The sequence below is a fragment of the Falco naumanni genome, chromosome 5, assembly GCF_017639655.2.
Source record: "Falco naumanni isolate bFalNau1 chromosome 5, bFalNau1.pat, whole genome shotgun sequence".
Taxonomy (NCBI): domain Eukaryota; kingdom Metazoa; phylum Chordata; class Aves; order Falconiformes; family Falconidae; genus Falco; species Falco naumanni.
Window position 1 is genome coordinate 36,616,468 of NC_054058.1, and position 24,191 is coordinate 36,640,658.

Sequence of the window (24,191 nt, forward strand, 5' to 3'; positions counted from 1 at the left end):
AAAAAAAAACAACCAAGAAGCTTTATTGGTATGCATCCTACAGAAATGGTTACAAGAAAGGGCCTTGGATTAATCTGTCAAAGAAAACATGGAACAGCTGTGCTCTCCCTAGGAAGGCACCAGCCACAAGCAGGTTCCTTACAAAACAGGGCAGCATGGAAATATACTGGATGGGGTAGGGTGGTGCCAGAGCAGACACATGGGATTGGTGCTCTGTTCTTCAATAGGGCAATTTCAAACAATTGAGAGAGGTGACCTGGTAAGAACAAGGCAAGGTGTTTCCCCACACCAGAAATGGCACTCACTTTTTACTGAGCTGGTCTCCTTCATGACTAAATACTTGCCCACCAGGATTTGTATAGGGAGCTGGGGCAGCTACCAGCAGAGCTTCTGAAAAGGCAAGAGAAACTAGCCCTCATTTGCTCTTTCTGATAGTTCTGATCAGGTTTCAGTTTGCACTCAGTCTGTTACTTCTCCAACCCAAGTATACTACTGAATTTGTCCTGCTTTAAAAAAAAAAATTACCAACAGGTTTTTCATAATAGTAAAGTCCAGAGATGTTCCAAGACCCTCTTGCCAACCCAACAGAAGGTGTAGCCACCTACAGATAGGATCACCTCTTCTTGAAGCCGTACTTTTTCCTTTCATAGAAGAGATCTGTCTTGGAACTGCCCAGGTTGACGATCTTAGGGCAACCATCTCTCTGTAAGAAGAAAAGAAGACGTAAGTTAGGAGATAGGCAAGCAGAACATCATCACTTACATAGATCTTATAGGTTCTCAGTTCCCGTGCTCCTCACCCTGTCCCCAACACACATTTTGAACACCTCTACAGATGAACGGCCCTCCAATTCTGGTTACTACATCCAAGAGAGTGGAACAGAGAAGAGGATGGACATTTTTTCAACATTGCTCTAGGACATTCTTTTCCTCAGGGTGAAGATGGAAAACAGCTTATAGAACATCAACAGCTTAACGGAAAAGATGCTTCAGTGCCTCAAGACTGGATTCTTTCCAAATTACAATACACAGGATTTATAAAGCCCAGAGGAATAACCTTTCCCATCCTTAGCCAAAAAGAATCTTATTGCTTTAAATGTTACCAAGCTGTTCTTGTGTTCAGGGACCCTTCTCAGTTGTGACAGCAGAACTGAATCTCAAGATTTCTTGCACCCTGGATTGATTACTGCAGAGTCTGCATGGTCATCTTGGGAGAGGACCACTATTCATAGCAGCTACACAGCTAAGTTCTTGTCCCTGAATTCCAGTAGATGGTGACAAAAAAGCCACAAGAAAGGCAAGAAGGGGAGCGGAGGAGACCCACCTCAGAGGTGCAATTGCAAAGACAAATCAGAGATGCACCTCTTTATGTACCAGGGAACATTTGTCTGTGGGCCACCTGAGCTCAGCATCTGCATAACTCTTGAGGGCAAAGTGCTGTGGCTGGCAACAGCAGCTGTGAGGGGTCCAGCAGGCAGAGGAACACGTGTACTCAGCTGTTGCGTAAGCCTTGGTGCATTAGATTTAGAAAGCCTCTGGGCAGATATCAGCTGCTGTAGAAACTGCACCCAAGCTGCCCCACCAATACACACTCCTGTGCGGGAGATGCAACCCAGTGGGAAGGGTCTGCATGGTAGAAATAACAGGGAAGTCGGGGGGCGGGGGGGGGGGAGGAAGAAATTATCCTTCCCCTGTATACCTGCCACAACCCATCTCAAGCTACTGTCTCCTTATTTGATTTTGAATCTCAACTGTAGGACTCTTCCAAGCCTTGCCTCCCACAATCCAGGGAGCCTGTGACAATCTTGACAGCATTATTGCAGGGCTCTGTTCATTCTTCCACCTCCTCCTAAGAAGGCAGCACATGAACATGTTCCTGTCCCCAAGAAAAGATTACTTTTTGCAGCTCACAGCTGTCCTGGATCACAAAGGGGGATTTTGGCCCTTACCGACAGACCGAAGTGAGGTGAAACAATACCTCATTCCTCCTTCCATCAGAACAAATGAAGAGTAACTAGGCCCTTTGCCTCATGCCAAACAGCATTCCACCTCCTCCCTCCATTTTAGTATTTACTTTCTTGCTTCACTATCTTTTACAGTCTTTATTTGAGGATAATGGAAGTGCTGTGACTGAAATCTTCAAGTGTTGAACATTCAGGTTCGACAGAGCTCTGTCTATCTGCTTTTCTTATTCACATCAACACCAGCTACCATAATTTTGTGACAGGCAGCACACTTAACGTTTCTCATTTCGGGCACCATATGCCTGTGCCAGTACTTTTCAATCCTGCATGTCAATCATGTCAAATCTGCTGTTTCACATCTGCAACTTCACATCTGCAATAATCCTTAACATTTGCATTTGTTGGTACAGAGCAACAGTCTTCATCCACAACAGCCTTCACCCAGCTGTCAAAATACCTCAGTTCTGATTTCTTATTCTCCTGCTCCTCCAGCTCTGTTTTCTACAATCCTCCCTTGCATTTCACTGGCTATTTCACACCTGACCTGGACATGATAAGCTACAGGTGAGCTTACATTATGAAAAACACCTGTTTGGAATCAATATGAATTAGTAAAATACAACCAAGCCTATTTTACTCGTGACTCAAGCCAAGTGTCTTGGTTCCAAAGGCAAGTGAACGAAACTACTGTTTCTCACATTTCTGAAGTAGGAGGCAGCATCACCATCACAGCATTTATAACCATTTTTAGATACTAAGAAAGATTATGGTCCTGTCAGATATAATGACTAAATTCAACCGAGGACCTGCCCCTGTCCTGAATTTAGCTGCAGGCCTCTAGAGAAAACGTAGGCATTGCAGAGAATTAAACCAGCAACTCACCCACATGAGCATGTTCCTGTAAATCAATCTGAACTATCCCCTCAGCATGTTCTCCACTGTCATTAGGGTGTGCTGGAAATGGCATGTGCAAAGCACCAAAACCCAAGCAACCTTTAACAGACACTCCAACAGCTATCACGCCCATATTCTGGGGATATTGCAACTGTAAGCATCATGTTTTTGCTCTTGCCTAAGGTTTTTCTACCAATTCACTTGCAGTTCTTCACATCCTGCACTCATTGTGTTGGATATTAACAAATACCTTACGGGGTGAACAGCTGCCTCATTTCAACTGCACTGTAGCTATTTTTCAGCACAAGTAGATTATAAAAAGATTATAGCACTGACTATAGAAATAAAGGATCATTAAAAGTGTAGCAGAAAAATCTACAATATAGGCCATTCCAGAAAAGAAGAAAATAACCCAAACATATCCCACTGAAGTTATACAAGAAGCTTTAAACTTGTGAAACACAATTAGTAGTGCAGAGACCGGACACTAAGGTCTAACTTATGTTGTTATCCAAAGGAAATCAAAGGTAGTGATTCCATAGGCCTTACAGTACTGTACGAGCCCTCGGTCAGTGGCTGATAATGGACTTCCAGTGAGGAGTCTGCCTCTACCAGTGCCTTTGCAGTGCCTTCAGTATCTCTGACCCTGATAAAACCTAGGCTAGAGATCTAGTAAGATAACAAAGCAGTGACAAACTGTGTGGAGGAAATGGTGTGAGGCGGGTGCCCTGGAGACAGAAGGACACAGAGAATGCATAGTTACTGAATGCCTTCTTTGCTTCAGTCTTCACTGCCAAGTCCGGCCCTCTGGTTTCCCAGACCCTGGAGGCAAGAGAGGAAGTCTGGAGAAAGGAAGACTTTCCCTTGGTTGAAGAGGATCATGTTAGAGATCACTTAAGCAAACCTGACACCCACAGATCCATGGGCCCCGATGGGGTGCACCCCCGAGCGCTGAGGAAGCTGGCAGATGTTATTGCCAAGCCACTCCCCACCACCTTTGAAAGGTCATGCAGAACTGGAGAGGAGCCTGAGGACTGGAGGACTGCCAGTGTCACTCCAGTCTTAAAAAAGCACAAGGAGGATGACCCAGGAAACTACAGGCCAGTCAGCCTCACCTCCGTCCCTGGAAAGGTGACGGAACAGCTCATTCTGGAGGCCATCTCGAAGCATGTGGAGGAAAAGGTCATCAGGAACAGTCAACATGAATACGCCAACAGAAAATCATACCTGATCGACCTGACAGCCTTCCATGATGGAATGACTGGCTGGGTAGGTAAGGGGAGAACAGCAGATGTTGTCTACCTTGACCTCAGTAAGGTTTCTGACACTGTCTGCCGTAACATCCTCATACATAAGCTCAGCTCAGAAAGCGTGGGTTAAATGGGTGTACAGTGAGGTGGATTGAGAACTGGCCGGATGGCAGAGCTCAGAGCTGTGATCAATAGCACAAAATGTAGCTGGAGACCTGTAGCCAGCAGTGTTCCCCAGGGGTCAGTACTGGGTCCAGTCTTGTTCAACTTACTCATCAATGACCTCGATGAAGGGACTGAGTGTACCCTCAGCAAGTTTACAGATTGTACAAAACTGGGAGGAGTGGCTGATTCACCAGAAGGCTGCACTGCCATTCAGTGAGACCTGGACAGGCTGGAGGGTTGGGTGGAGAAGAAACTAATGAAATTCAGTAAAAGCAAGCATAAGGTCCTGCACCGAGGGAGGAATAACCCCACGCACCAGCACAGGCTGGGGATGGACCTGTTGGAAGGCAACTCTGCAGACAAGGACCTGGGGGTTCTGGTGAACAGCATGTTGCCCATGAGCCAGCAGCGTGCCCATGTGGCCAGGACCAGTGGGATCCTGGGTGCTTTAGGAGTGTGGCCAGCAGGTCAAGGGAGGTGATCCTCCCCCTCTGCTCTGCCCTGGTGAGGCCACATGTGGAGTGCCGTGTCCAGCTCCAGGCTCCCCAGTTCAAGAGAGATGGGGAACTACTGGAGAGGGTCTATCAGAGGGCTACAAAGAGGATGAGAGGATTGGAGTACTGAGGGAAAGCTGAGAGCACTGGGTCTGTTTAGCCTGGAGAAGAAAAGACTGAGAGGGGATCTTACCAACGTCTACAAATATCTTAAGGGCAAGTGTCAAGATTTTCAGTAGTGCCCGCCGACAGGACAAGGGGCAACAGGCACAAATTGAAGCACAAGAAGCACCTTCCGAGTATGGGAAAGAATTCTGAGGGTGACAGAGCACTGGAACAGGCTACCTGGAGAGGTTATGGAGTCTCCTTCTCTGGAGACATTCAAAACCCACCTGGACATGACCCTGTGCAACCTGCTGTAGGTGAACCTGGTTTAGCAGGTCACTTCCAACCCTGAGCATTCAGTGATTCTGTGAACTGAACCGTGAGTGTACAGTGCAAAGCAGTCAAAGATCCTTGGGGATGAAGAGAGCTACAATACCTCAAAATGCTACGGTACGCTTTGCAAACATGGGGAACTAATAACATATGAAGAAAGGTACGAGGTAATGAAACCCAGTGCCAATACTGGTAGTGGAACCCAAGTGTCCCATGTCCCAGCACTAACTTCAGTAGTTCCAAGCCCCTTAAAGGTAAACATGGCTACTAAATAAAGACATAACCAATTCAACAGGAGACTGGATGACAACATACATCTTTTTCCTGGATGGTACACTCCTTGCAGTAGTAGGCATCAGACACTCCTGGACCCCCGCAGATCACACAGCGTCCTTGGTACGAGCCATAGTTACACTCATCACATATGCGCACGAGAGTGCAGGGCCGCACATAGGAGTCACAGATCACACATTTGCCATCACCTGAAAGTACAGCAGAGCCTTTGGTTACAGAACATCCTTATCTCCACCTCCACATTGAAGAAGAAAAAGTTTCCTAGTCAAAGAAATTGCCTCTACACTCAAAGACAACACAATTGAACTGCAGAAATTTATCTTGCAGACCAAGGGTGCAACTTTGTATTTGCACACAGACTTGACAGGAACAAGGGCCAGTAGCCTGTAATAACTGAGGTTAATTTATTCATGCATTGACAATCAGAGAAGAAACCCAAAGTCAATCCTGTGATTAGCCAACACCTGTTCAGATCACACCATTATTTTTACTCTAGAACTCTTCCCGCATTTTTCACTTGTGAAAAAAACACTGGACTGACAGGACTAGTGTCCTTACCTACACAGAAGCAGCAGTGTAAGCTTCTCCCACAGTGCCACATCAACAAAAGTCTGCAGTTACTATCCTCAAAGAGATGAGATAAGAGATTATACTCATGGTTCTTTTAATCCTTCATCTGTGAGAAGGCCAAAGCCAGGGAAAACTGGCATAAACAACCACTTCACAAAAGTTGCTCTTGCTTTCTCACAAGGAACTGAGTGAAATTCAAGTACTCGTATCATACAGGCAAGCAGCCATCAGATGCCATTGACAGTCTCTGATGTGCTGGACCTTATCCAAAACACTGACCTAGGGATGAAAGGCTTCATATCCTATTACCAGTTCCCCAGGCATCTAATCCGGACTCCCACAAACAGCTCATCTAACCTGCTCTTAAATCTCTAGCATGACAGCCCTCAACTACTACCAAAGAGAGTCTGTCTCACTGCCGAGTGCTCTTGAAAACAATCTTGTTGCCTCAGACTGCGCGTCTCCCCACTCTGATTATTTTCATACTACTTTGGAGTCCTGGACTAGTCATCTTATTCGTTCTGTTCCCCTACAAGGGTCTAATGACAGACCATACTCTTTCTTCCTTTCCACAGTTGAGCAACTAGCATTTGATTCTGTGGGTTCTTTTCTGCTCTAACTCTAGATGTGTATGTCATCCTGTCCCATCCCCCTGTGCCCCCCCCATTTCTTATTCTCCTAGATGCTAAAGGAAACCTTTCTCAAGGCGTGAAGAAGTCAGATTCTTTTTTTCCTGCTTTGAAATGATCAGGCTGATCATTTTGTGTTACAGATTACAGGGAGCCAATCAAGAAGTCACTGTAGTAGCCTCAGCTACGGAAAATGTTGGCAGCATGTACTCTGGGACATCATGTAATTGTGTGACAATCTATGTGAGCATGTAATTTTGTAAGCATTAATTGCTTTACACTTGCAATACACAAGTAATTGTTCCCATCTCAAAGTCTGACATCAAGTTCATGGTTAAAACAAAAATAGAATCCAATCCTCAAATCCAAACTATATGCTCTAACCACAACACCACATTCTCAAGCAGCTATATGTAGAACCTATACTTACATTTTTCACAAAGTCTTCCAATTGCTGTAAGAAGAAAAAGAAAAAAAATTAGATATCTGAGGCAGAAGCAGAAGAAAAATATAAGTAACTACAAGCCTGAATGTCAAGTAATGATCTTTTACAGTAAGCAATCTTTTTAAAAAAAAAGTAAACCACCAAAACAGTTTGAGCATAAATACAAACATCTTTATGATAAACAATATATATCCTCCTGGAGACATTTACCAAGATCAAAGTTTAGATGCACTGTGAATGCACATCGACACCTGTAAGAGAACCTACACTACTCCATTTCAAATACAGCAAATGTACCTGACTGAAAGAAATCCTATACACAAGTCTTGACATAGTTTTTACACTGGTTTTAATGAGGAAAAAAAATAAATTCAATTATTTATTTGATTTAAGGCAGCCCAAATACCTTCTTCACTTCAGAACATAAAGGTAGTTAAATGTATCTTAGAAATCTTGTCACTTGTCTAGGAAACTCACAACAATGATGTTAGTACCTTGGATAAATGCCATAAATATCAAGCTCTAAAGACCAGATGTCCACATTCACAAAGACTAAACAGTGCTTCAGTTGAAGTTTGAGGATCAAGGGATTCGTCAGACTGGAAATGCAGTTAGCTGCATTAACTGTTCTAAAGAAAGTTTCCTATGGATCCTGCAGGTGACTATTTTGTGTTTACAGTTCTTTCAGAAAACGGCATGTTAAATTTGCTTTTCCAAGGAGTGAAAAAAATCTGGAAGAGATAATTTCTAATTTTGTATAAGACTTTAAGGTTTAACAGAGCAAATTCTGACCCAACTGGTAAGAATAAAGCTCATTATCTGCATACAGGTACAACCTAGAAGATAATTTTATCTTGCCACCAGAGAGATGCCCAGTGCTGGCTACAGCCTTCAGCTCATGCTGCTGGCTGCGCCGGTAAGGCCGACAAAACAGCAGTAAAATACAACAAAACTATATTTTTCCCCTGTAGAGCCATCACTTCCATCTGGCTTTCCCCCGCGCCCCCCCGAGAAACAGGCCGGCGTTAGTCACTGGCTGTACGGAGAGAGGCCCAGCAGCACCGGCACGTCAGGACGGACGCCCGGGGGAAGCTCCAGGACAGGGCCGGCGCCAAGGGCCTTCCTCACAGAGCCCCCCCCCGCTGCAGGGGAAGAGCCCACAAAACACGGCAGAACATCAAAATAAAAGTAAAATAACACAGGGAGGAGGCAGGGAGGAGGGAGGAGGGAGGAGAGAGGCGGGCGCCCCTCCCCCCCCCGCCAGGCCTAACGGCCACGCGCGCACCTAAGGGCCACTACCGGCACGCGCGCGCGCTTCCCCCTCACCCCTCAGCGGAGAGAGGGTGAGGGGGGAGCCCCCCGGGACTCACCCACGCCCGCCTGCTTGCGGCAGAAGATGAGGTCCGGGTGGTGCTTGGCCATGGTGCGGCGACACCCGCCTGGCGCTGCCGGCCCGCGCGCTCACCTCCGACCCGCGCTCCTCCCCGCCCTCGGTCCTGGCTGGGGTGAGGACAGCGCCTGCCAAAGCACCACCCTCGAGCGGGGACACCGGGGCGCGATCGCGGGGAGGACGCCGAGAAAATCCTCTCCGTGGAGCCACTGCATCGATAACATTCCTCCTCCCAGGGAGGGCCCGCGACGCGGCCAGTGACCTTCTTCTTGGAGCGGGTACCCCCCTGCCAGGACCTGTTCGGCCCCGCCCCGTGGCGGCCCCGCCCCACGAGCCGGAGGTTTGAAAGGGGCCGCGTGACGCCATCGGGGCGCGACTTCATCTTTGTCAGTGAACAAAATGGCGCCGTACTGCGTCCTGGCGGCTCGGCTGCGGGTGAGCGGGGCGGCGTGGCGGCGGGCGGGGCGGGAGGCGGGAGGGAGCCAGCCAGCCTGCCAGCCAGCCGGCCGTGGCGAGGCCAGGGCCGTTACCCGCCTGGCGGGCCGGCGGCCGCAGCCTCTGGAGCTGGCTGTCCCCGCCTGGCTTGTAGGTCAGCGTGTCCCCGGCGCGGCCCAGCGCCCCGTTTCCATGGTGATGGCGGGGAGGCCGCGGCGGCAGCGCGGCCGCCTCCCGGGCTCCGGGGCAGGGTGCGTCCCGCCGCCGGGCCCGGCCGGCCCTCAAGGTGAGCGCAAGGTGAACGGGGCGGCGGGGACGCGGCCTGGCCCCGCCGCCTCCCCCCGCCCCGGCCGGGCCTCGCCTCGGTGGGTTGGGGTCGCTGTCAAACCCCAGGCTCGCCGGGGCGCCTGGTGGGGCAGTGAGCGGCAGGGCATGGGCTCTGAGGCTGAAATAAAAAACCTTTCCCGGGGGCGTGCTTTTTGTCTTCCTCTCGGCTTCTGTTTCTTCCCCTTGCCAGCGTGCAGCAAGCAGGACAAGGTGACTCCTCGTTGTGTGATTGAGGGCAAAGGCTGTTTTTTGGCTACTTTACTTCGAAAGTCCTACTTTTAATATGAACAGAAGCTCCTGAGTGAAAAAGGTGCCAGGGTCTATACAGAAGCGGGACCTAGGAAGACTGAAAAAGCAGCCTGGACAGGCACATAAACTGCACTTTCTTCCAAGGCAGTGATAGTGGTTCGCAGTCTTGTCTATCGTGACCTCTAAAAATCATGTCAGCCTGTAATACTAGCTTGCCACAGAGATTGCCTTCCTTGAGGCATTATTGCGTTTAATATACTCAATAACAAAGACTATGATCTTCTAAAGCCTGGAAGGCACATAGCAGGATGCAGGTTTATTTTTTTAGGGCTGCTAACACAGATAAGGAATAAACCTGTGCTCCTCTTAGCAAAGCATGTGACAAAGTCAGGCAATTTAACTTCCTAGTTTGCCGTTTGTGACCTTGGCCAACATGTTCCCATTTCTTAGGGAGCTGAAATAAGGATGTGGCTTCTAGTATTCTGAAAGTACTTTGTGAAGCTTAATTCATGTTTTATATTACTCCTTACTTTGGAGATAGGTGTTTTAGTAAAGTGTAGCTTTTTTAATTTAAGTAAAAGCTACAGATTAGCATCATTTTGGTTAACTTGGTATTTTCATTCTTAATCATTAAATGGTTTTTAATTTGTACTTTGAACAGAAATGACTAATAAAATAAAGGTAAATGTTTTATTGGGATAATGAATTGGTTCTTGTTTTATGGTGCTCATTGCATGAGAACAAGCAGTCATTTGCTAAAATTAATATTGTGTAATGTAAAACAAGGAATGTGCTAGCACAGTGAACATGGGGAATTTAATATTCTAGGAGGCTGTCTTCTATTATCAGGCTCAGGGTACATTTTTTTTTTCCCCCCCTGTGAAGAGCTAAATCTGTGATGGTAATCAAACATGCTTCTATGTGATCTCTTTAGGAGCCAAATAATTCTTTTTGCTCATGTGTAGCAGCCTAGAGATTAATGAGAATGATATGAGATAGAGATAGGAGAATCACCTTGCCAGTCCCTGTGATGGTGCCAGCATTGACCATGGCACATGGTATTAACATCAGTTCTACTCATCTCTCATCCTAGAATTGTTTTGGAATGGAACTGCATAGGAAGCTTAGTTCTGAGGGAAACACGTTGGAATTTGCCTGGTGTGGGCTGACTGTCAGTTCTTCTAATAGCCTGAAAGGGTCAAGATCTTTTTCATGCCTGGGAGATGCTTTTAGTAGCATCCCATTTCTTGAGCCACATTGGCTGAGAATTGACTGAAAGTACTGTAAAACTCTAAACTGTAAAGTTATGGGGGTTTATTTAAGGCCTTGTAGGTAAGTACTGAAATTGTGTATGGGAAGCTTTGTGTATGCTGGCAAAAAGCAGTGTTGGTTAGACCTAAACTCATCTTCAGAACCCTAATTTTGGTTGCTCTTTGGAGGTAAGTCTAGAAAATTAGACTACATTTACAATTTGATTATACCACACTGGGTTTTTTTTTTAGGCTGAATCATGGTGAATGCTGGAAACTTGGCTAGTGTTCTTAGATCAGGGAGGATGAGGAAAGATGGTATTTTGGGTTTCAGTTAGGATTTCTGGGACTGATTTCCCAGATAGGAGCGCATGTAGCACAGTTGCTACTCTTTTGAACGTGAGCTTTTGCTTAGTGGATTTGTCTACCATATCTGCTGCCAAAATGTAAGTAAATTTCTGAATTCAGACTCCCCTTGCATCTGAACTCACTGTAGTGAGCTAAACGCAAGACAGCTAGCTTTTCCAGAGGGACTTTTAAAATCTATAAAGGTAAGTGTTGGTTTCCATACAGAGCTAAAAAAATATTGACCCATTTAATAGGCTGGCTTTTTTTGTGTCTTAGTTAAGGAAGCTTTTCACCTGCCAAAATACCAATAGGCTCAGGAGCTGTATAATGATTACTGCCATTTTTTTAACTGAAATCTGAATAAGGACACTCAGGTGCTGGAATAACAGATCCACTGCCACATGAGAGGAGATCACCTGGTAACTCCTGGGTGGTCAGTCTGGAAATTAATAGTTCTTGGATAAAAGGGAAGATGTATAGATTGCTGGCTGCCTTCTTCCCACGGCCATTGGTCTCAAGGCACTTCTCACTACTTAGTAAAAAAAACACCACAGAAGACCACAAACCACCTGCTGTTTTGGGGAAGACTGAGAAGGAATGAAGCTGGAAGCTGTTAGGTTTATGGCTTTTCCTTAATCTTGTATTTCTGCCACCCTGTTTCAGAGGATGCAGTGGAAGAAGGACAAGCATGGAAAATTGACAAGTGTGATGAGTGATATATTGTAGATTCTTCATGAGGAGAGACCAGACAGTATGTGCTGTTGCTCATTATTGGTAACGGATCCTTAGGCTTGCTGGGCGCCAACATCAGAACAACCATATTAATTAATTCCCAACAGAATAGAGATGTGGGATGAGATTTAGATCCCAGTAAAATAAGATGGTGCCTTTTTAATAGGTGCCTTCTAAAAGTCTTATGCAGACAAAAATTATTGTCTGGTCTTATGAAACTGATTGGCTGAAGTGATTATTTTTCCTTAGTCTTACTGGCCATCACAGAGACAGACCTTCAGTTTTCCAGACTTTTCTTGCCTATCTCCATGTCCAGGCAGGATCCTTCACCTCAAACACACTACCTTCCCATTTCTAGTAGCCTGAAGTTGTGGTCAAGCAGGAGTCAACTACTTTGTATTGCTACTTCTGCAATTGCCATTTGAATATTTATGTAGTATTTTAATAAATACTACATTTCATCAAGCTGTTTCTTGAAATAAAAAGATACTTAGATGTGTATGTTCAAACTGAAAAGATTTTATATGAATTTGATCTGAAAAGTTTCTTTGCACCTGTCTTTGGAGAGCCCTGCTTTAAATTTTTATCATAATCAGTCCAAGGCCAGACTAGAATGCTTTGAAGCCTCTGCCGTTACTTTAAGTTGCAAATTTGTTCTTCTGTACACTGAATTATGATGAAATTTAGCTTTCATTTTACTGGGTGACAGGGAGGAACTGCATTAATCAGTTGTTACAGGGTTAAGGGAGGGGAGGAGCAGACACTGAGAAAGAATTACTGCATTAAACCAAGTATCTTTCCTGGTCTGGGGAAGAGATTATTTTTCCGTGAACATTTATGAAATCCCTCAGTGTTTTTTCCAGCCACTCCAGCAGCTGGAGACTTTCACAAGATAATGGATATCTTGTGAGGTAAAGATATTTCCACAGCTTTAATTGCGTAAATGCTTAAGTTTAAAAAAAAAAAGGGGGGGGGGGGTGGCAGGGAACAGAACAAAATAAACACAGAAGTTACATGGCTGCTGGATAAAAGGTACCTCATGTATATTAAACAATGAGAAGCTCAGTTGTGGGGGTTTTTTTTCTGGTGGCAGAAGGAAAAGCCTCAATTCTGACACCTGTGATAAGTTGTGGAAGTTCTAAGCTTGAAGTGCAGCAGTGAAATTTGATGACTGGGTTTCATTTGCACTCCTGGAGAAGCACTGCCCTCTCTTGTACCACCATGTTCATGTTCACTTACATCAGATACTCTTCAATGAAAGTGGTGTGCAGCTGCTGTAGATCTCTGTTGCTCCTACCAAAAAGCTGTGTGTCTAATAGTTTAGGATTGTTTGGTAAAAAAGCAAATTACACCCTTGTTGCTAGTGTGCTGGCTATTATGATCTCACCTAGGTTTCCTGAACTTTTGTTGTGTAACATGCTAATAAATGTTATCAAAAGGACAATAAAACAAGAGGTGTGGATAAAAATTGGTGATGTCTCATTGACTGTGATTATTTCAGGCAATGTTTTCAATGCGGGTAACAAGAAAACTGGAAGAAATATTCACAAGGAAAGTAAAAATGATTGCACAGATCTAAAGAATTGACTAGCATATTTGACAATGCAAAAACAGTGGTAGGTACTGTGATTGTGTTCTGTGCAAGGAATATTTGCTGATTTACATACAAAAGGGATATTTAGTGCAATACCACTGTTTATTAACCTGTGCTCATAAAACCTTCGTAACAGTGAAGTAGAAGATTAATAGAAAAACAGGATTAAGATTGAAGCGTCATACTGGAGGAGGAAGAGCTCTGAACTCTTGTCTTCGGTCTGTTTCCAGACTTCTAGTGTCGATGACAGAGACTTTCAAAGAATGTAAGAGACTCATATGCCAAATCCTTGGAAGCTTTTATGGAGGCTGCCTTCTGGCTCAGTTTTCGAAGCCGTGTGAGAGCCTTTTAACGCTGGGCACTGACCTGTCTCTTTCAGGTCAGGTGCTATAAAGGTACCTCACCATAGCTTGCACTTCTCCCAAGTTCCAGGAAACCATTTCACTGTGGAGGCTGCCAAGTGAAATTTGGGCTTTTTTTTCCATGGCATTTTCTGCTGATGTGTTCAGCTCCCAGTATAGTTCATCTGTCATGCTGTTAACTCACCTGTAGTGCAAGTGCAAGGCTTTTCTGAGGGGAAAGGTGAAGATGCCTTTGTGAGAGTGAAGATAAATAGCATGTGGATTCACGCAGCCAGGCTGATGAAGCTGATGTTTGTACCACATGTTGCCTCTCTCCTGCTCTGTGTTACATCATAGACCAGGCATGTACATCAAAGTCACTCTAGCATTGAAATGTGGCTCACCTTATGTGGAAATACAAGTTTTGTAACGGTATCCAGGGATCCTGCATAGGGAACTTAGTATGTGATGGTGAAACAGATGGGTATCTAGTCAGTCCCATACTATGTCACCTGCCAGTCCTTCAATGTAAACTCAATACCAGTGAGAAAATACAAACCTGGGGTTAGCTTGCTTTGGAAACTGTGTAGGTTCTTCTCCACCATGGCTGTAATATGTCAGGAATGTAACAAACTAGTATTTGCTTAAGAGTTATTTCAGCCTGAAAGCAGATTTCTCACTGAAAGCATAAGGCATCTGGTGCTGTAAATAGAAATGTGAAATAATTTGGTAAATGCTACCCATTCAGGGTAACCTGGTGTCTCGCTGTTTAACGTAATATACAATATTGTATGATCAAATGTTTATTGGGTGCCTTTAAAAATCTTGCAATTCCTCAGTTCCTCTGCCTTTGAAGTCCCAGGAATGAAAACTGAAAAGCAACTGGTTTACTGATGTTGTAGGAATTCACTCTGCAAGGTTCCAATGCTAATACTCTTCCTTTTCCAGCATGCCTTGAATAGTGGGATACGGTGCTACCATGTTGCTCCTGTCCTGTGCCAGCGGGCCAAGGTGGCCATGAGCCACTTCGAGCCTAATGAGTACATAAATTATGAAAAGCTGGAGAAGAACATCAACATTGTCCGTAAGAGGTAAGAGTGGAGGAGGGAAGAGGGGAGGGGTCAGTGTGCAGAATTTAGCTCTGCAGTGTTGGGAGAGGAGGAAAAAAACATGTTGGGGCCCTGGCACAGGGAATATTTACTAGGGGGAGCAGCTTTGAAGCAGTGGCCGTTGCAGATGTAGTGAAGCATGAGTTGTGGTGTCTCCACATAGTGGTAGGGCACTGTGGGAAGTGTTGAAGGTTATGATGAAGCACTGCAACATGCACAGAACCAGGCCAGTGCAGAGGAGGTGTTAGAAAGGGCTCTGTCCTTATTGTTTAATGCCCTCTTTGAAGAATCTTTATATTGGCCCTTGCTCCTTTCTGGGGAAGCAGTGCGTGGGCAGTGGTCATTATAGGCTAATGCTCCTTTGCAGTCTTTCAGCAGTGAATGTTCTCCTGTGTTTCACTGTAGGTGTTAGGCAGGGGAAGGAGGGCTAGGAATTTGTAGCATATGTAAACATGATGACCTTAATCTGCTGATAGAGGCTTGTGTGCCTGCTAAGTTGTCATTCCTGCTCCACTTACCTCAGCAGTGGTTTGTATGACATGTCCTTCAGTCTTTGCGTTCTTTGTTAAATGCAGTAGCTCTCATTTCAAGTCATTGTCCCTTAGTTACTTCTCAGAAGATCTCACCACTGACATAAATAAGTTCCTCAACTGATACAGCTGCAGGATGAAAGGTCTGAGGTCATGAAACTGCTTAGTTGTACTTGCTTGCTATGGGATCTGGTATTTGTGAATTGAGTCTGACCTTTGTCTCCCCTCCACGCTGGCCATCGTGAGGTATGACTCAAGAAATGAACAGAGGCAGTGTTTCTTTTACCGTATAGGAAGTTTAGAAAAGAAAGCATAAAGTGACATCAGTCCACACACTTCAGAATTTTCTGGACAGCCCTGCCAGCTGCCAATTGATGTTTTAGTGCTGTGAGAAGACCATGCAGATTTCTGTGTGTTAATAGGTCTTAACAGTCCGAGTGATATCGGGAATGTTGGAAGTACACTAGATGCAGATACTAAAATTCTTCTCCCCAGGCTTGACCGTCCCCTGACCTTGTCTGAGAAAATTGTGTATGGACACCTGGATGACCCAGCAAAACAAGAGATTGAGCGGGGCAAGACCTATCTGCGCTTACGGCCAGACCGTGTGGCCATGCAGGATGCCACTGCTCAGATGGCAATGCTACAGTTCATCAGCAGTGGGCTGCCAAAAGTGGCCGTGCCTTCCACCATCCACTGTGATCACCTCATCGAAGCCCAGTCAGGTGGTGAAAAGGATCTTCGAAGAGCCAAGGTCACTATTGCAGAAACTTAAATTCTGTCTGTTTGAAAGCCTCCTTGCAGTCAAAGGAAGAGATTATTTTTTTTTTTTCCCCAGAAGGACAGCCATGAGTCAGATACGGTAACAGATTGCCTGTGGTGGTCAGCTCTGTACATAGGTCAGATGCAGCAAAGAAACAGTAAATGGATCTTTGGGAGTTTTTCAGCTGAGATTCATCCATTACATGGTTTAAAGGACCATGAATGTAGGAGAAGCTGTTCTTAATCTGTTAATGATGGAAGCCCAGGTCATATAAGTGTTCTGGAGAGTGAGAAGATACTTCAGCTAAGGGAAGAGGAAGAATCTATTTCAAAGGGGAAAAAAGGAAGCCAGATTACTCTAGAGAGTTACACACTTTATGCTGCAGTATGCCAGTATGAAAAACTCCCTGGACATGTGTGTGTCTGCATTGCACTGGTATGTCATGTGACAGGGGAGCAAATAACTACTATTTGCTAGGGATCAGATGAAGAACACTAACTGAAGCATGTACAGCTTTCAGGGCTAGCAAGGGTAGGTATAAATATGTATAGAAGCATAGACAATGTTGTTTTTTATTTGGGAACCTCAGTGTGGTGTTTGTCCAACTACTGATTTACTGCCTTTTGACAATTTCCCGCTCACTGTTTTACAGCTTATTCCTCCATAGGAGCTTCTGTTAAATATAGATACATTCACCTCTTTCCTACACACCACAATGCATCTGCCAAGGAAGAACGTGCTTGTAGCATAGCAGGGAGGTGGGGGAAATCTTGTTACTCCAAGTAGGCCTAGCCTAAGTCCACTGTCAGAGCCAGGAGGATTTGTGCCTTGGATTTTGATACCAAAATTTACCAACAGTAAACAGTTTGGGGAGGCTCAGCTGTATTTTAAGATTTTAGTCCATATCTACTCACAGAAAGACCTGATGCTGAAGTAACTACTTCTGGCTTCCTCCTTCAGGCCACAGTAAAGCAACTTATACCACTCAGGTGAATTTGGGGAGTTCTTCTGCTCTGCTTGTGTCAGTTCTAAGTTGTGCCCCAGTTGTGTGACTAAGAATTTGGGACTTAGTAAATAAGACACTTTGTTTCCTTCCCTTCATGTCCTGTCTTCCCTCCCCTCTATTGCTGCATTTGTTCTCTGTAGTGCAGCTATATTCCCTGCAGCCCTGAGCTGAGTCCTTCCCTCCATCTGCTCTGAGCGCAGCAAGTAAAGGTCCTGCCTTCTTCTGACTGGGTTCTGCTTCTGCTGCTGCCAGTTGGCACACAATGAATGCTGGCAGGCCAGAGGGTGGTTTGGATCTGCTCCTGGCACATCAGCATGCTTTACTGGGGGAGGGATGCACAGAGTGAAGTGACCCAACTCCTGGTGAAAAATGAGGCTTAAAGAACTGCTGCTTCATGGGAAACTTCACCAAATGTGTGCTGAGACAATTCTTCCATTATCTTAAGTTCCCCTTTCTCTTTATTCTGAAGTGTAGCTGCATGAGAACAGTCTTTAAGAAACTCTTTCCTTCTAGTGCTTATCTTATCTACTCTGCTACTCCTCTGCCAAGAACTATCAGGACATAATAGTGTCATACTTCCTTGGCAACTGTGGTTATTCTCACAATCAATTTTCACAGTGTGACCTCCACCAGTAATGGTGATAGGGCAGCAAGAAAGGCAGCATTGTGTGAGTCAGACAGGGGACTTCGTAGAATGAGAAACGACACCCACCAACTCCCCTGGCAGTGAGCAACTTCCAGTTCTGTTTCTTAATCTGTAAAAATAAAGCCAAAATGCTTATCTAAGGGGTTTGAAATGTCTGCAAAGCATCTGTAAAGCAAAAGGAACAGCTGGTAGAGAAGCAAAGAGGGGCTAGAAGAGAGGGAAATGGGTTAAAAAACCCCACATGAGAATATGAGAAGTGAGCAGAGCATTTTTAAAAGCCTTATTGGCAGGGGTTTCCTTTAATTGTGTATTTCCCTTGTGTTGTTTGGAATTGGAAACTAAAAAAGATGCTTTAGTGGAGCTACAAGTTGGATGAAATTAAATGGCCTGTTACAACTGACTGGCGAAGTCTTGATCCCTTTTAGTTTTAAAAGCGATGTGCACCTCCTTCTGGCTGCTACAAAACTGGAGCGAACTACAGTCAGGCATGGGAGGGGAGGGAATGTATTTGAATGAACTCTTGATGTATGAAAGATCAAAATGTGTTATTAATGCTGTGCATTTCCCTGTGTTGAATAGGATATAAACCAGGAGGTGTACAACTTCCTAGCAACAGCTGGTGCTAAGTATGGAGTGGGATTCTGGAAACCTGGGTCAGGAATCATTCACCAGGTAAAGTGTGCATGTTTGCAATCTTTGAACGTACAGTGGCTCTCTTACCCTATGGTGAAGAGAGTGCTCAAGTGGAAACCCTTAGAGAATTTCATCAGCTTAGGGAAAAAAACCTGGCTTTCCTTGAGGTGGGTGAGGTTTCTTGCTTGTTCTCACTCAGTTATCTTGGCAACAGTGCTTTTTCTTAAAGGTTATTTTGGTCAAACTGTAACCTGATGCATAATCGGGTAGTGCCAACACCATGCCATGTGAATCACAGAAACTTGAAATCTCTTAACTGTTTGTGGGCTGGCTCCTTTTGGTACAGTTGGGACAGTAAGGTGATGACATGAAGCTGGCTACATAGGGCTAACATGAATTGCTTTTGGTGGTAAGGAAATTGGCTTTGGGAACAAATTTTTTAGGGTATTTTGTATGCATTTGGTTCCATAAAAAACAGGAGTGTATATGAGGACACTGAGCAAAGCAACTTTTAAGTACTTAAGAATGGCAACGCATAATGAGTTGCTATGTGAATTTGAATAAAATGCAAACCAGTTTCCAAGTCTGAAATTTTCTTGTTATAGCACTTGCATCTTAAAAGAATATGACTGTCCAAGCTAACTTACCACTTAATGAGGCTTTTTGTTTCCTTGTTTGTTTTTTAAACCAACACTTCTGGCAGGATTTCCCTAACTTGCTCTTGGTTGATTTGCTTTGTGGGCCCGGTAGACATTTTTCATTGTTCCTCTGGGTCACAGGCAGTAAAAAATGAAGTGCAGCACAAAACAAAAGGAGTGGAGAGGAGAATGGATGACTGGTAAGCACCCTGCCAGCATGGAACTTGTCACTAGATGCAGTCAGGAGCTCTCTGCTATGTTTTCTTAGCTACAAAATGAGTTACTAAGATTACCTGAACTTGGTGTGATGCAACAGAGAAAGGAAATAAAATGGATGAACTCTCCAAAAGGTTGTGGGAACACTTCAGGTCATTTGTGCTCTGAAACTGCCTGTAACATCTGTCATGTGGCAACATAGCTCTGTGCCGTGGTTACCAGCTTTCTTGTGCCTGGATTTCTCTGACTGGAGAAAATTCGTTGTGTTTTATAGCTTCAGAGTCCAGCTCTGGCAAAGTGAGGCTTTGAAAGTTATCTTTCTTGCAAAAGTATATTAATGTGAGCGACAAGCAAATAAAGCTGCAAGTACTAGAAGCAAAGCCTTGGCCTTCTCAGTAAAGGGCTACCACCTTAGTTCTGTCGAAGCCGTTCTGTGATGCACGTGCTGTGAGTTCCGTGCTTCCCAGAAAGGCTGTCTGTGGTGTTGGTATGGCACATACGCAGTGAGAAGTTCATTAGCTTGAGTTCTCTACTGTGTTGCTACCATAGAAAACTCATTGTTTTTCATTAAAGAGCTGTTTTGTGGTTTCGTTGATAGTTGAAGAGTCTTGCATGGAATCAACAGCAGAGATAAGGGAAGGGCAGCCTCTTGGTGTGTCTGTGAGGAGTTCTGTGTGATTAGGTTTTTGGCTGGCAGCATGGATTGGAGGAGCCTGTTGGTTTTCTGCTGCTACGGGAGCATAAAGACTGTGAAAGGTCTCTAGCATTGGACAGGTGAACTGACTTGCTCAGCAGTTGATGGAGGGTATGGAGACTAAGGAATGGACTTTTGAGCCCTTAAAGTGGTACCTTAGCAAAAGCCTGACTTGGAAAGAGTCTTCCAGTGAAAAAAACCAGAGATCACTTTCAAAGTTTTCTTACTATCCTGGGATAAGCAAGGATCCTGGGGCTGAGGCTTGGTACCTCATTCGGTCATTATATCCTCCACAAGGAGTTTGAAACAAATGTGACTTTCCAATCCAAACCAAATTAAATTACTGTCTTGCTACTGAAATCTGCAAATACATACTGATGTAAATTTTTGTTCTTGTATTCTTTCTTGTTGTCTTCCGCCTCCTTTCCCAAAAAACAAGCAAGCAGACAATCCGTTTTTATTTTCAGATCATTCTGGAGAACTACTCCTACCCTGGGGTTATGCTGATCGGCACAGATTCACACACCCCCAATGGAGGTGGCTTGGGAGGAGTCTGCATTGGTGTGGGTGGAGCTGATGCTGTAGATGTCATGGCAGGAATCCCTTGGGAACTCAAATGTCCAAAGGTAGGAGCAGAAGGAATACTAATCTTTGATGTGAAGGGTGAGATAAGATGTGTAAGAAACCTTGATTTTTCAGGCACTGTGTATATAAAGCGCTGTTATACCATTACAGTCTTGTTTGTAATTGCAGACTGGCTCAAACAGCTGATCCGGTTCATTGGCAGTTGAGTTTTGATTTCCTTTTTACCCAGGGACTGAGAGAAATAGGTGACCACTGATCTCCCTTCAGTTGACCCTGTCAGTGGTTTCAGGTCTTGTGCACATGTTCTAATACTTAAGGATTTTCTCCTTTTTGGTATGGTGACCACCCAGATTCTTAGGAAAAATTCTGAGGAATCCTTTTGGCTGATAAAAGGGGAAATGGTGTCAGTATTTTAATTTTTTTTTCCCGTTAATGTTGGTCAGGTTATTGGTGTAAAGCTGACTGGCAAGCTTTCAGGCTGGAGTTCTCCTAAAGATGTGATCCTGAAAGTGGCTGGCATCCTCACTGTCAAGGGTGGAACAGGTGCCATCATCGAATACCACGGGCCTGGTGTGGATTCAATCTCTTGCACTGGTAAGACAACACAAATCTCTTACCCGAGGGGATGGTTGTTGTAGCTGGATGTTGTCTGTGGAGGCTGGGAAGGGAATCAGGCAAGAAGTACTAAAAAGTTCTCCCACAGCCTGGCCAGGTGATTAGTATGTGGCAAACTGGGAGAGTTGGGGGGAGGTAGCACTCCCTCTTAGTGAAAAAGTGACCTCTTCTCCATTGAATCTTTTTGCGACTTTGAGAACACTGAATGGTTAATTGTGAAGAATCCTGCAAGATGATGTGTCAGGATAAAAGTAAGGGTGGTTGTATTCCGGCGTATGCTTAGAGGGTGGAGATGTCAGAGATAAAGGATATTTTTATTTCAGCCTAAAATAGGCTGCAGATAGAGGAAAGAAACAGGTTGAAGGGGTACATTTGTGACAATTGCTAAAGAAAAAGCTTTTGAGAGAAGTAGGGCAGAGGGGAGACCAGAAAGCAGCAGTTTGTAACATGCAGTCTTACACTAGCTAACTGTGGGTCTTGGGTGCTGAGTTTGAACGAGGAAATATTGCAGTTGTCTGTAATGATGCTAATTAGGACAAAATTATGAGAAGTGTCCCTTCCTTTGGCTTGAAATGCAGCTTTCAAGCTGGGTTCCTGTATTAGCATGGGTTGTCTACAACTTGGAATATTTGGTTTTACAAATTGAGAGCAATTTGGGATTTTTCTTGTATGAAATCAGAGGATCTTGACCTCTCTGATTTCTGCTTCTGGCTTGTTAAATGTAAAACAGCAGCTTCTATAGTTTCATTGCTGTGTCCTTGAAAGGCTTGGGTGATCCCAGTGCCATAAGCAAATGTGCATTTTTTATATTGTGTTCAATCACTGGAAGCTTTTTATTCAACCCATTAAATTTCTCACAAATTTCTGGCTTTTCCAGTAAAGATAAATGAGATAGTAGGGAGCGTCAGGACACTCTTTGCAGGTAGCAGAGACACTGCTCACTGCTGTAAATATATTTGGTGCTCAGTGCAGACAGGGGGTTCCCTGTCATCCCTTCCAGTATCTGCAAGAATTGGTGTAGCTTTCAGTTCCTTCATTGCAGAAAAGTCTGGTCACAGGCACTGTATTGGTCAGAAACATTAGGGGCTGAGCCAGCCATTATGTAGTCAGTGTGACCTCTGCTGTGGAATTAGGTTTCTGTGGCTAATGCCCTGATCTCTCTTGGCTTTGCTGTCTTCTCCATGGACTGACTTTTGAAGAATTGGATGGCTTTGGACTTTCTCATTGACTCTGTGGTCTCTTCTCCCACTCCTTCTCTAGGAATGGCAACAATCTGTAACATGGGAGCTGAAATTGGAGCTACCACATCGATCTTCCCTTACAACGCACGGATGAAGAAATACTTGGGCAAGACTGGGCGAGCTGGTAAGACGGTTTGGGGTTGAAGTGGGTGGAAGTGTGGGTTCAAGTGAAGGTGTATTCTGGGAGCAGCATCCTCCGACAATGGGTCCTGGTGTGACTTCTGACCTTGCATGGTTCTGTAGGTCATCTGCTACAAGGGGGCAGTCTATAGATGAAGTGGCTAGGGAAGGGTGTCGTGGACCCCCTGTGTTTAGCTGTTCCAAGCTTTTTCTTTTCCTTCATTTACTGCACTTCTCAGATCTTGCTTCTTTCTTTTCTAGATATAGCTGCACTGGCGGACGAATTCCAGCAACATTTGGTACCGGATTCTGGTTGTCAGTATGACCAGGTGATAGAAATCAACCTCAGTGAGGTAAGGCTTCCTTCCTGCTTGCCATCTTGGATGTTGTGATGTGACTCTGCCTTGTATGAATGAGGACCAAGCTGGTAGCTTGATGTGACACCCCTGGTACTGTGCTAGAACATACAAAAACCACTCAGGTCTGCTTCGCTGACAGCTCCTGCTCTGGTGTTTGTGTAGGAGAATTCTATTTAAATAGCTTCCAGATAGAGCTATGAAAGGAATTGATTTGCTGCTGTGTTTTGGGGTTTTTCTTGGCTACTGTAATTTCTAACTTTTGTCACTGTTTCTTAAAGCTGAAACCACACATCAATGGACCTTTCACACCAGACCTGGCGCACCCTGTGTCAGATATTGGTACTGTGGCAGAAAAAGAAGGCTGGCCTGTTGATATCAGAGTTGGTGAGTAGCGTTTGCTTTTTCCTCTGCCTTCATCCTTGTGGCATAAATGTTGCTGTCGTGGGTTAAGCGGTTGGTAAAATACCTTGAGATCCAATCCTTTAATTACTGCTATACATCCTTTGACTTTGCTGCAGTGTCATTTCTTCATGGCTGTATGAATTTGCTGGGAAGAGTAGTGACCACCTGGGCCAGCTGTGCAGGATGAGATCTGGGATAGCTGGAGGGAGTTTAATTTTAAGAGGCAGACAAGGTTTTTTACCTCCTTGGAAGCTTTTGAACGATAGGGTTGACAGGAATGTTACCTGTTGAAGAACACCTTTGGCAATAGTCTGCTACATGGGTTTGTCTGTTGCAAAGATCTGTCAGGAGCATGATGGTCAGTCCTCCCAGCAGTTGACTGTTGAGCTCTCAGGACATAGTAAAGTTACTCCTAAAGAGCAGGCTTGGAAATTTATATACTCACTTGTGTGATGGTAACCTGTTGGCTAGCTTCTCAAGTGTTGCTCACTGGGAGAATGAAAAAACGCAAGTACATTGTGAAGACCATATCCCAGGTGGGAAATGTGTTATTTCTTAGTGTTACAAATAGGATCAAGAGCAGCTGTAACCAAAAGAGAATTTACTTTTTGCTGGTTAACACCAGAATGCCCTCAGGATAGAACAGTATGTCCTCGTGTGGTCTTTGTACTGTAACGAAGGGTGCTTTCTTTTCATCATTTCTTCCATTTCTTGCCATCTTGATTTGAAGCCTTTTTTATCTTTGTGGGACACTACCTCTCTGGTAATGTGCTTAACTGAAGTGCAAGTAGGTGACACTTGGATCTTCTAAAACACTAACCAAGCT

General features: G+C 44.7%; 2 protein-coding genes across 4 annotated transcripts in view; one reads left to right on the forward strand and one right to left on the reverse strand.

The window, feature by feature from the left end:
- On the reverse strand, positions 1-8,914 carry PHF5A (PHD finger protein 5A). 3 transcript variants are annotated; one of them, XM_040593932.1, is made up of 5 exons: positions 8,513-8,729; positions 7,128-7,151; positions 6,057-6,118; positions 5,520-5,686; positions 1-703 (listed from the first exon to the last, which is right to left on the reverse strand). In XM_040593932.1, exons 3-5 carry the CDS (start codon positions 6,097-6,099, stop codon positions 614-616), a joined length of 300 nt encoding a protein of 99 aa, XP_040449866.1. In that variant the 5' UTR covers positions 6,100-6,118; positions 7,128-7,151; positions 8,513-8,729; the 3' UTR covers positions 1-613. The 3 variants fall into 3 exon arrangements, 2 of the variants coding, with proteins under 2 accessions (XP_040449866.1, XP_040449865.1); XM_040593931.1 differs by lacking the exon at positions 6,057-6,118; XR_005827864.1 differs by lacking the exon at positions 1-703 and having other exon boundaries at positions 5,579-5,686; positions 8,513-8,914.
- Positions 8,850-24,191, forward strand: part of ACO2 (aconitase 2) — a 22,016-nt gene continuing 6,674 nt past the window's right edge. Inside the window, exons 1-9 of the mRNA XM_040593930.1 lie at positions 8,850-8,967; positions 14,757-14,899; positions 15,943-16,201; positions 18,442-18,534; positions 20,511-20,669; positions 21,072-21,222; positions 22,504-22,608; positions 22,866-22,957; positions 23,242-23,347. Of these exons, the coding sequence (XP_040449864.1) occupies positions 8,932-8,967; positions 14,757-14,899; positions 15,943-16,201; positions 18,442-18,534; positions 20,511-20,669; positions 21,072-21,222; positions 22,504-22,608; positions 22,866-22,957; positions 23,242-23,347 (1,144 nt within the window). The 5' untranslated portion in view covers positions 8,850-8,931. The remainder of the gene's footprint in view (positions 8,968-14,756; positions 14,900-15,942; positions 16,202-18,441; positions 18,535-20,510; positions 20,670-21,071; positions 21,223-22,503; positions 22,609-22,865; positions 22,958-23,241; positions 23,348-24,191) is intronic.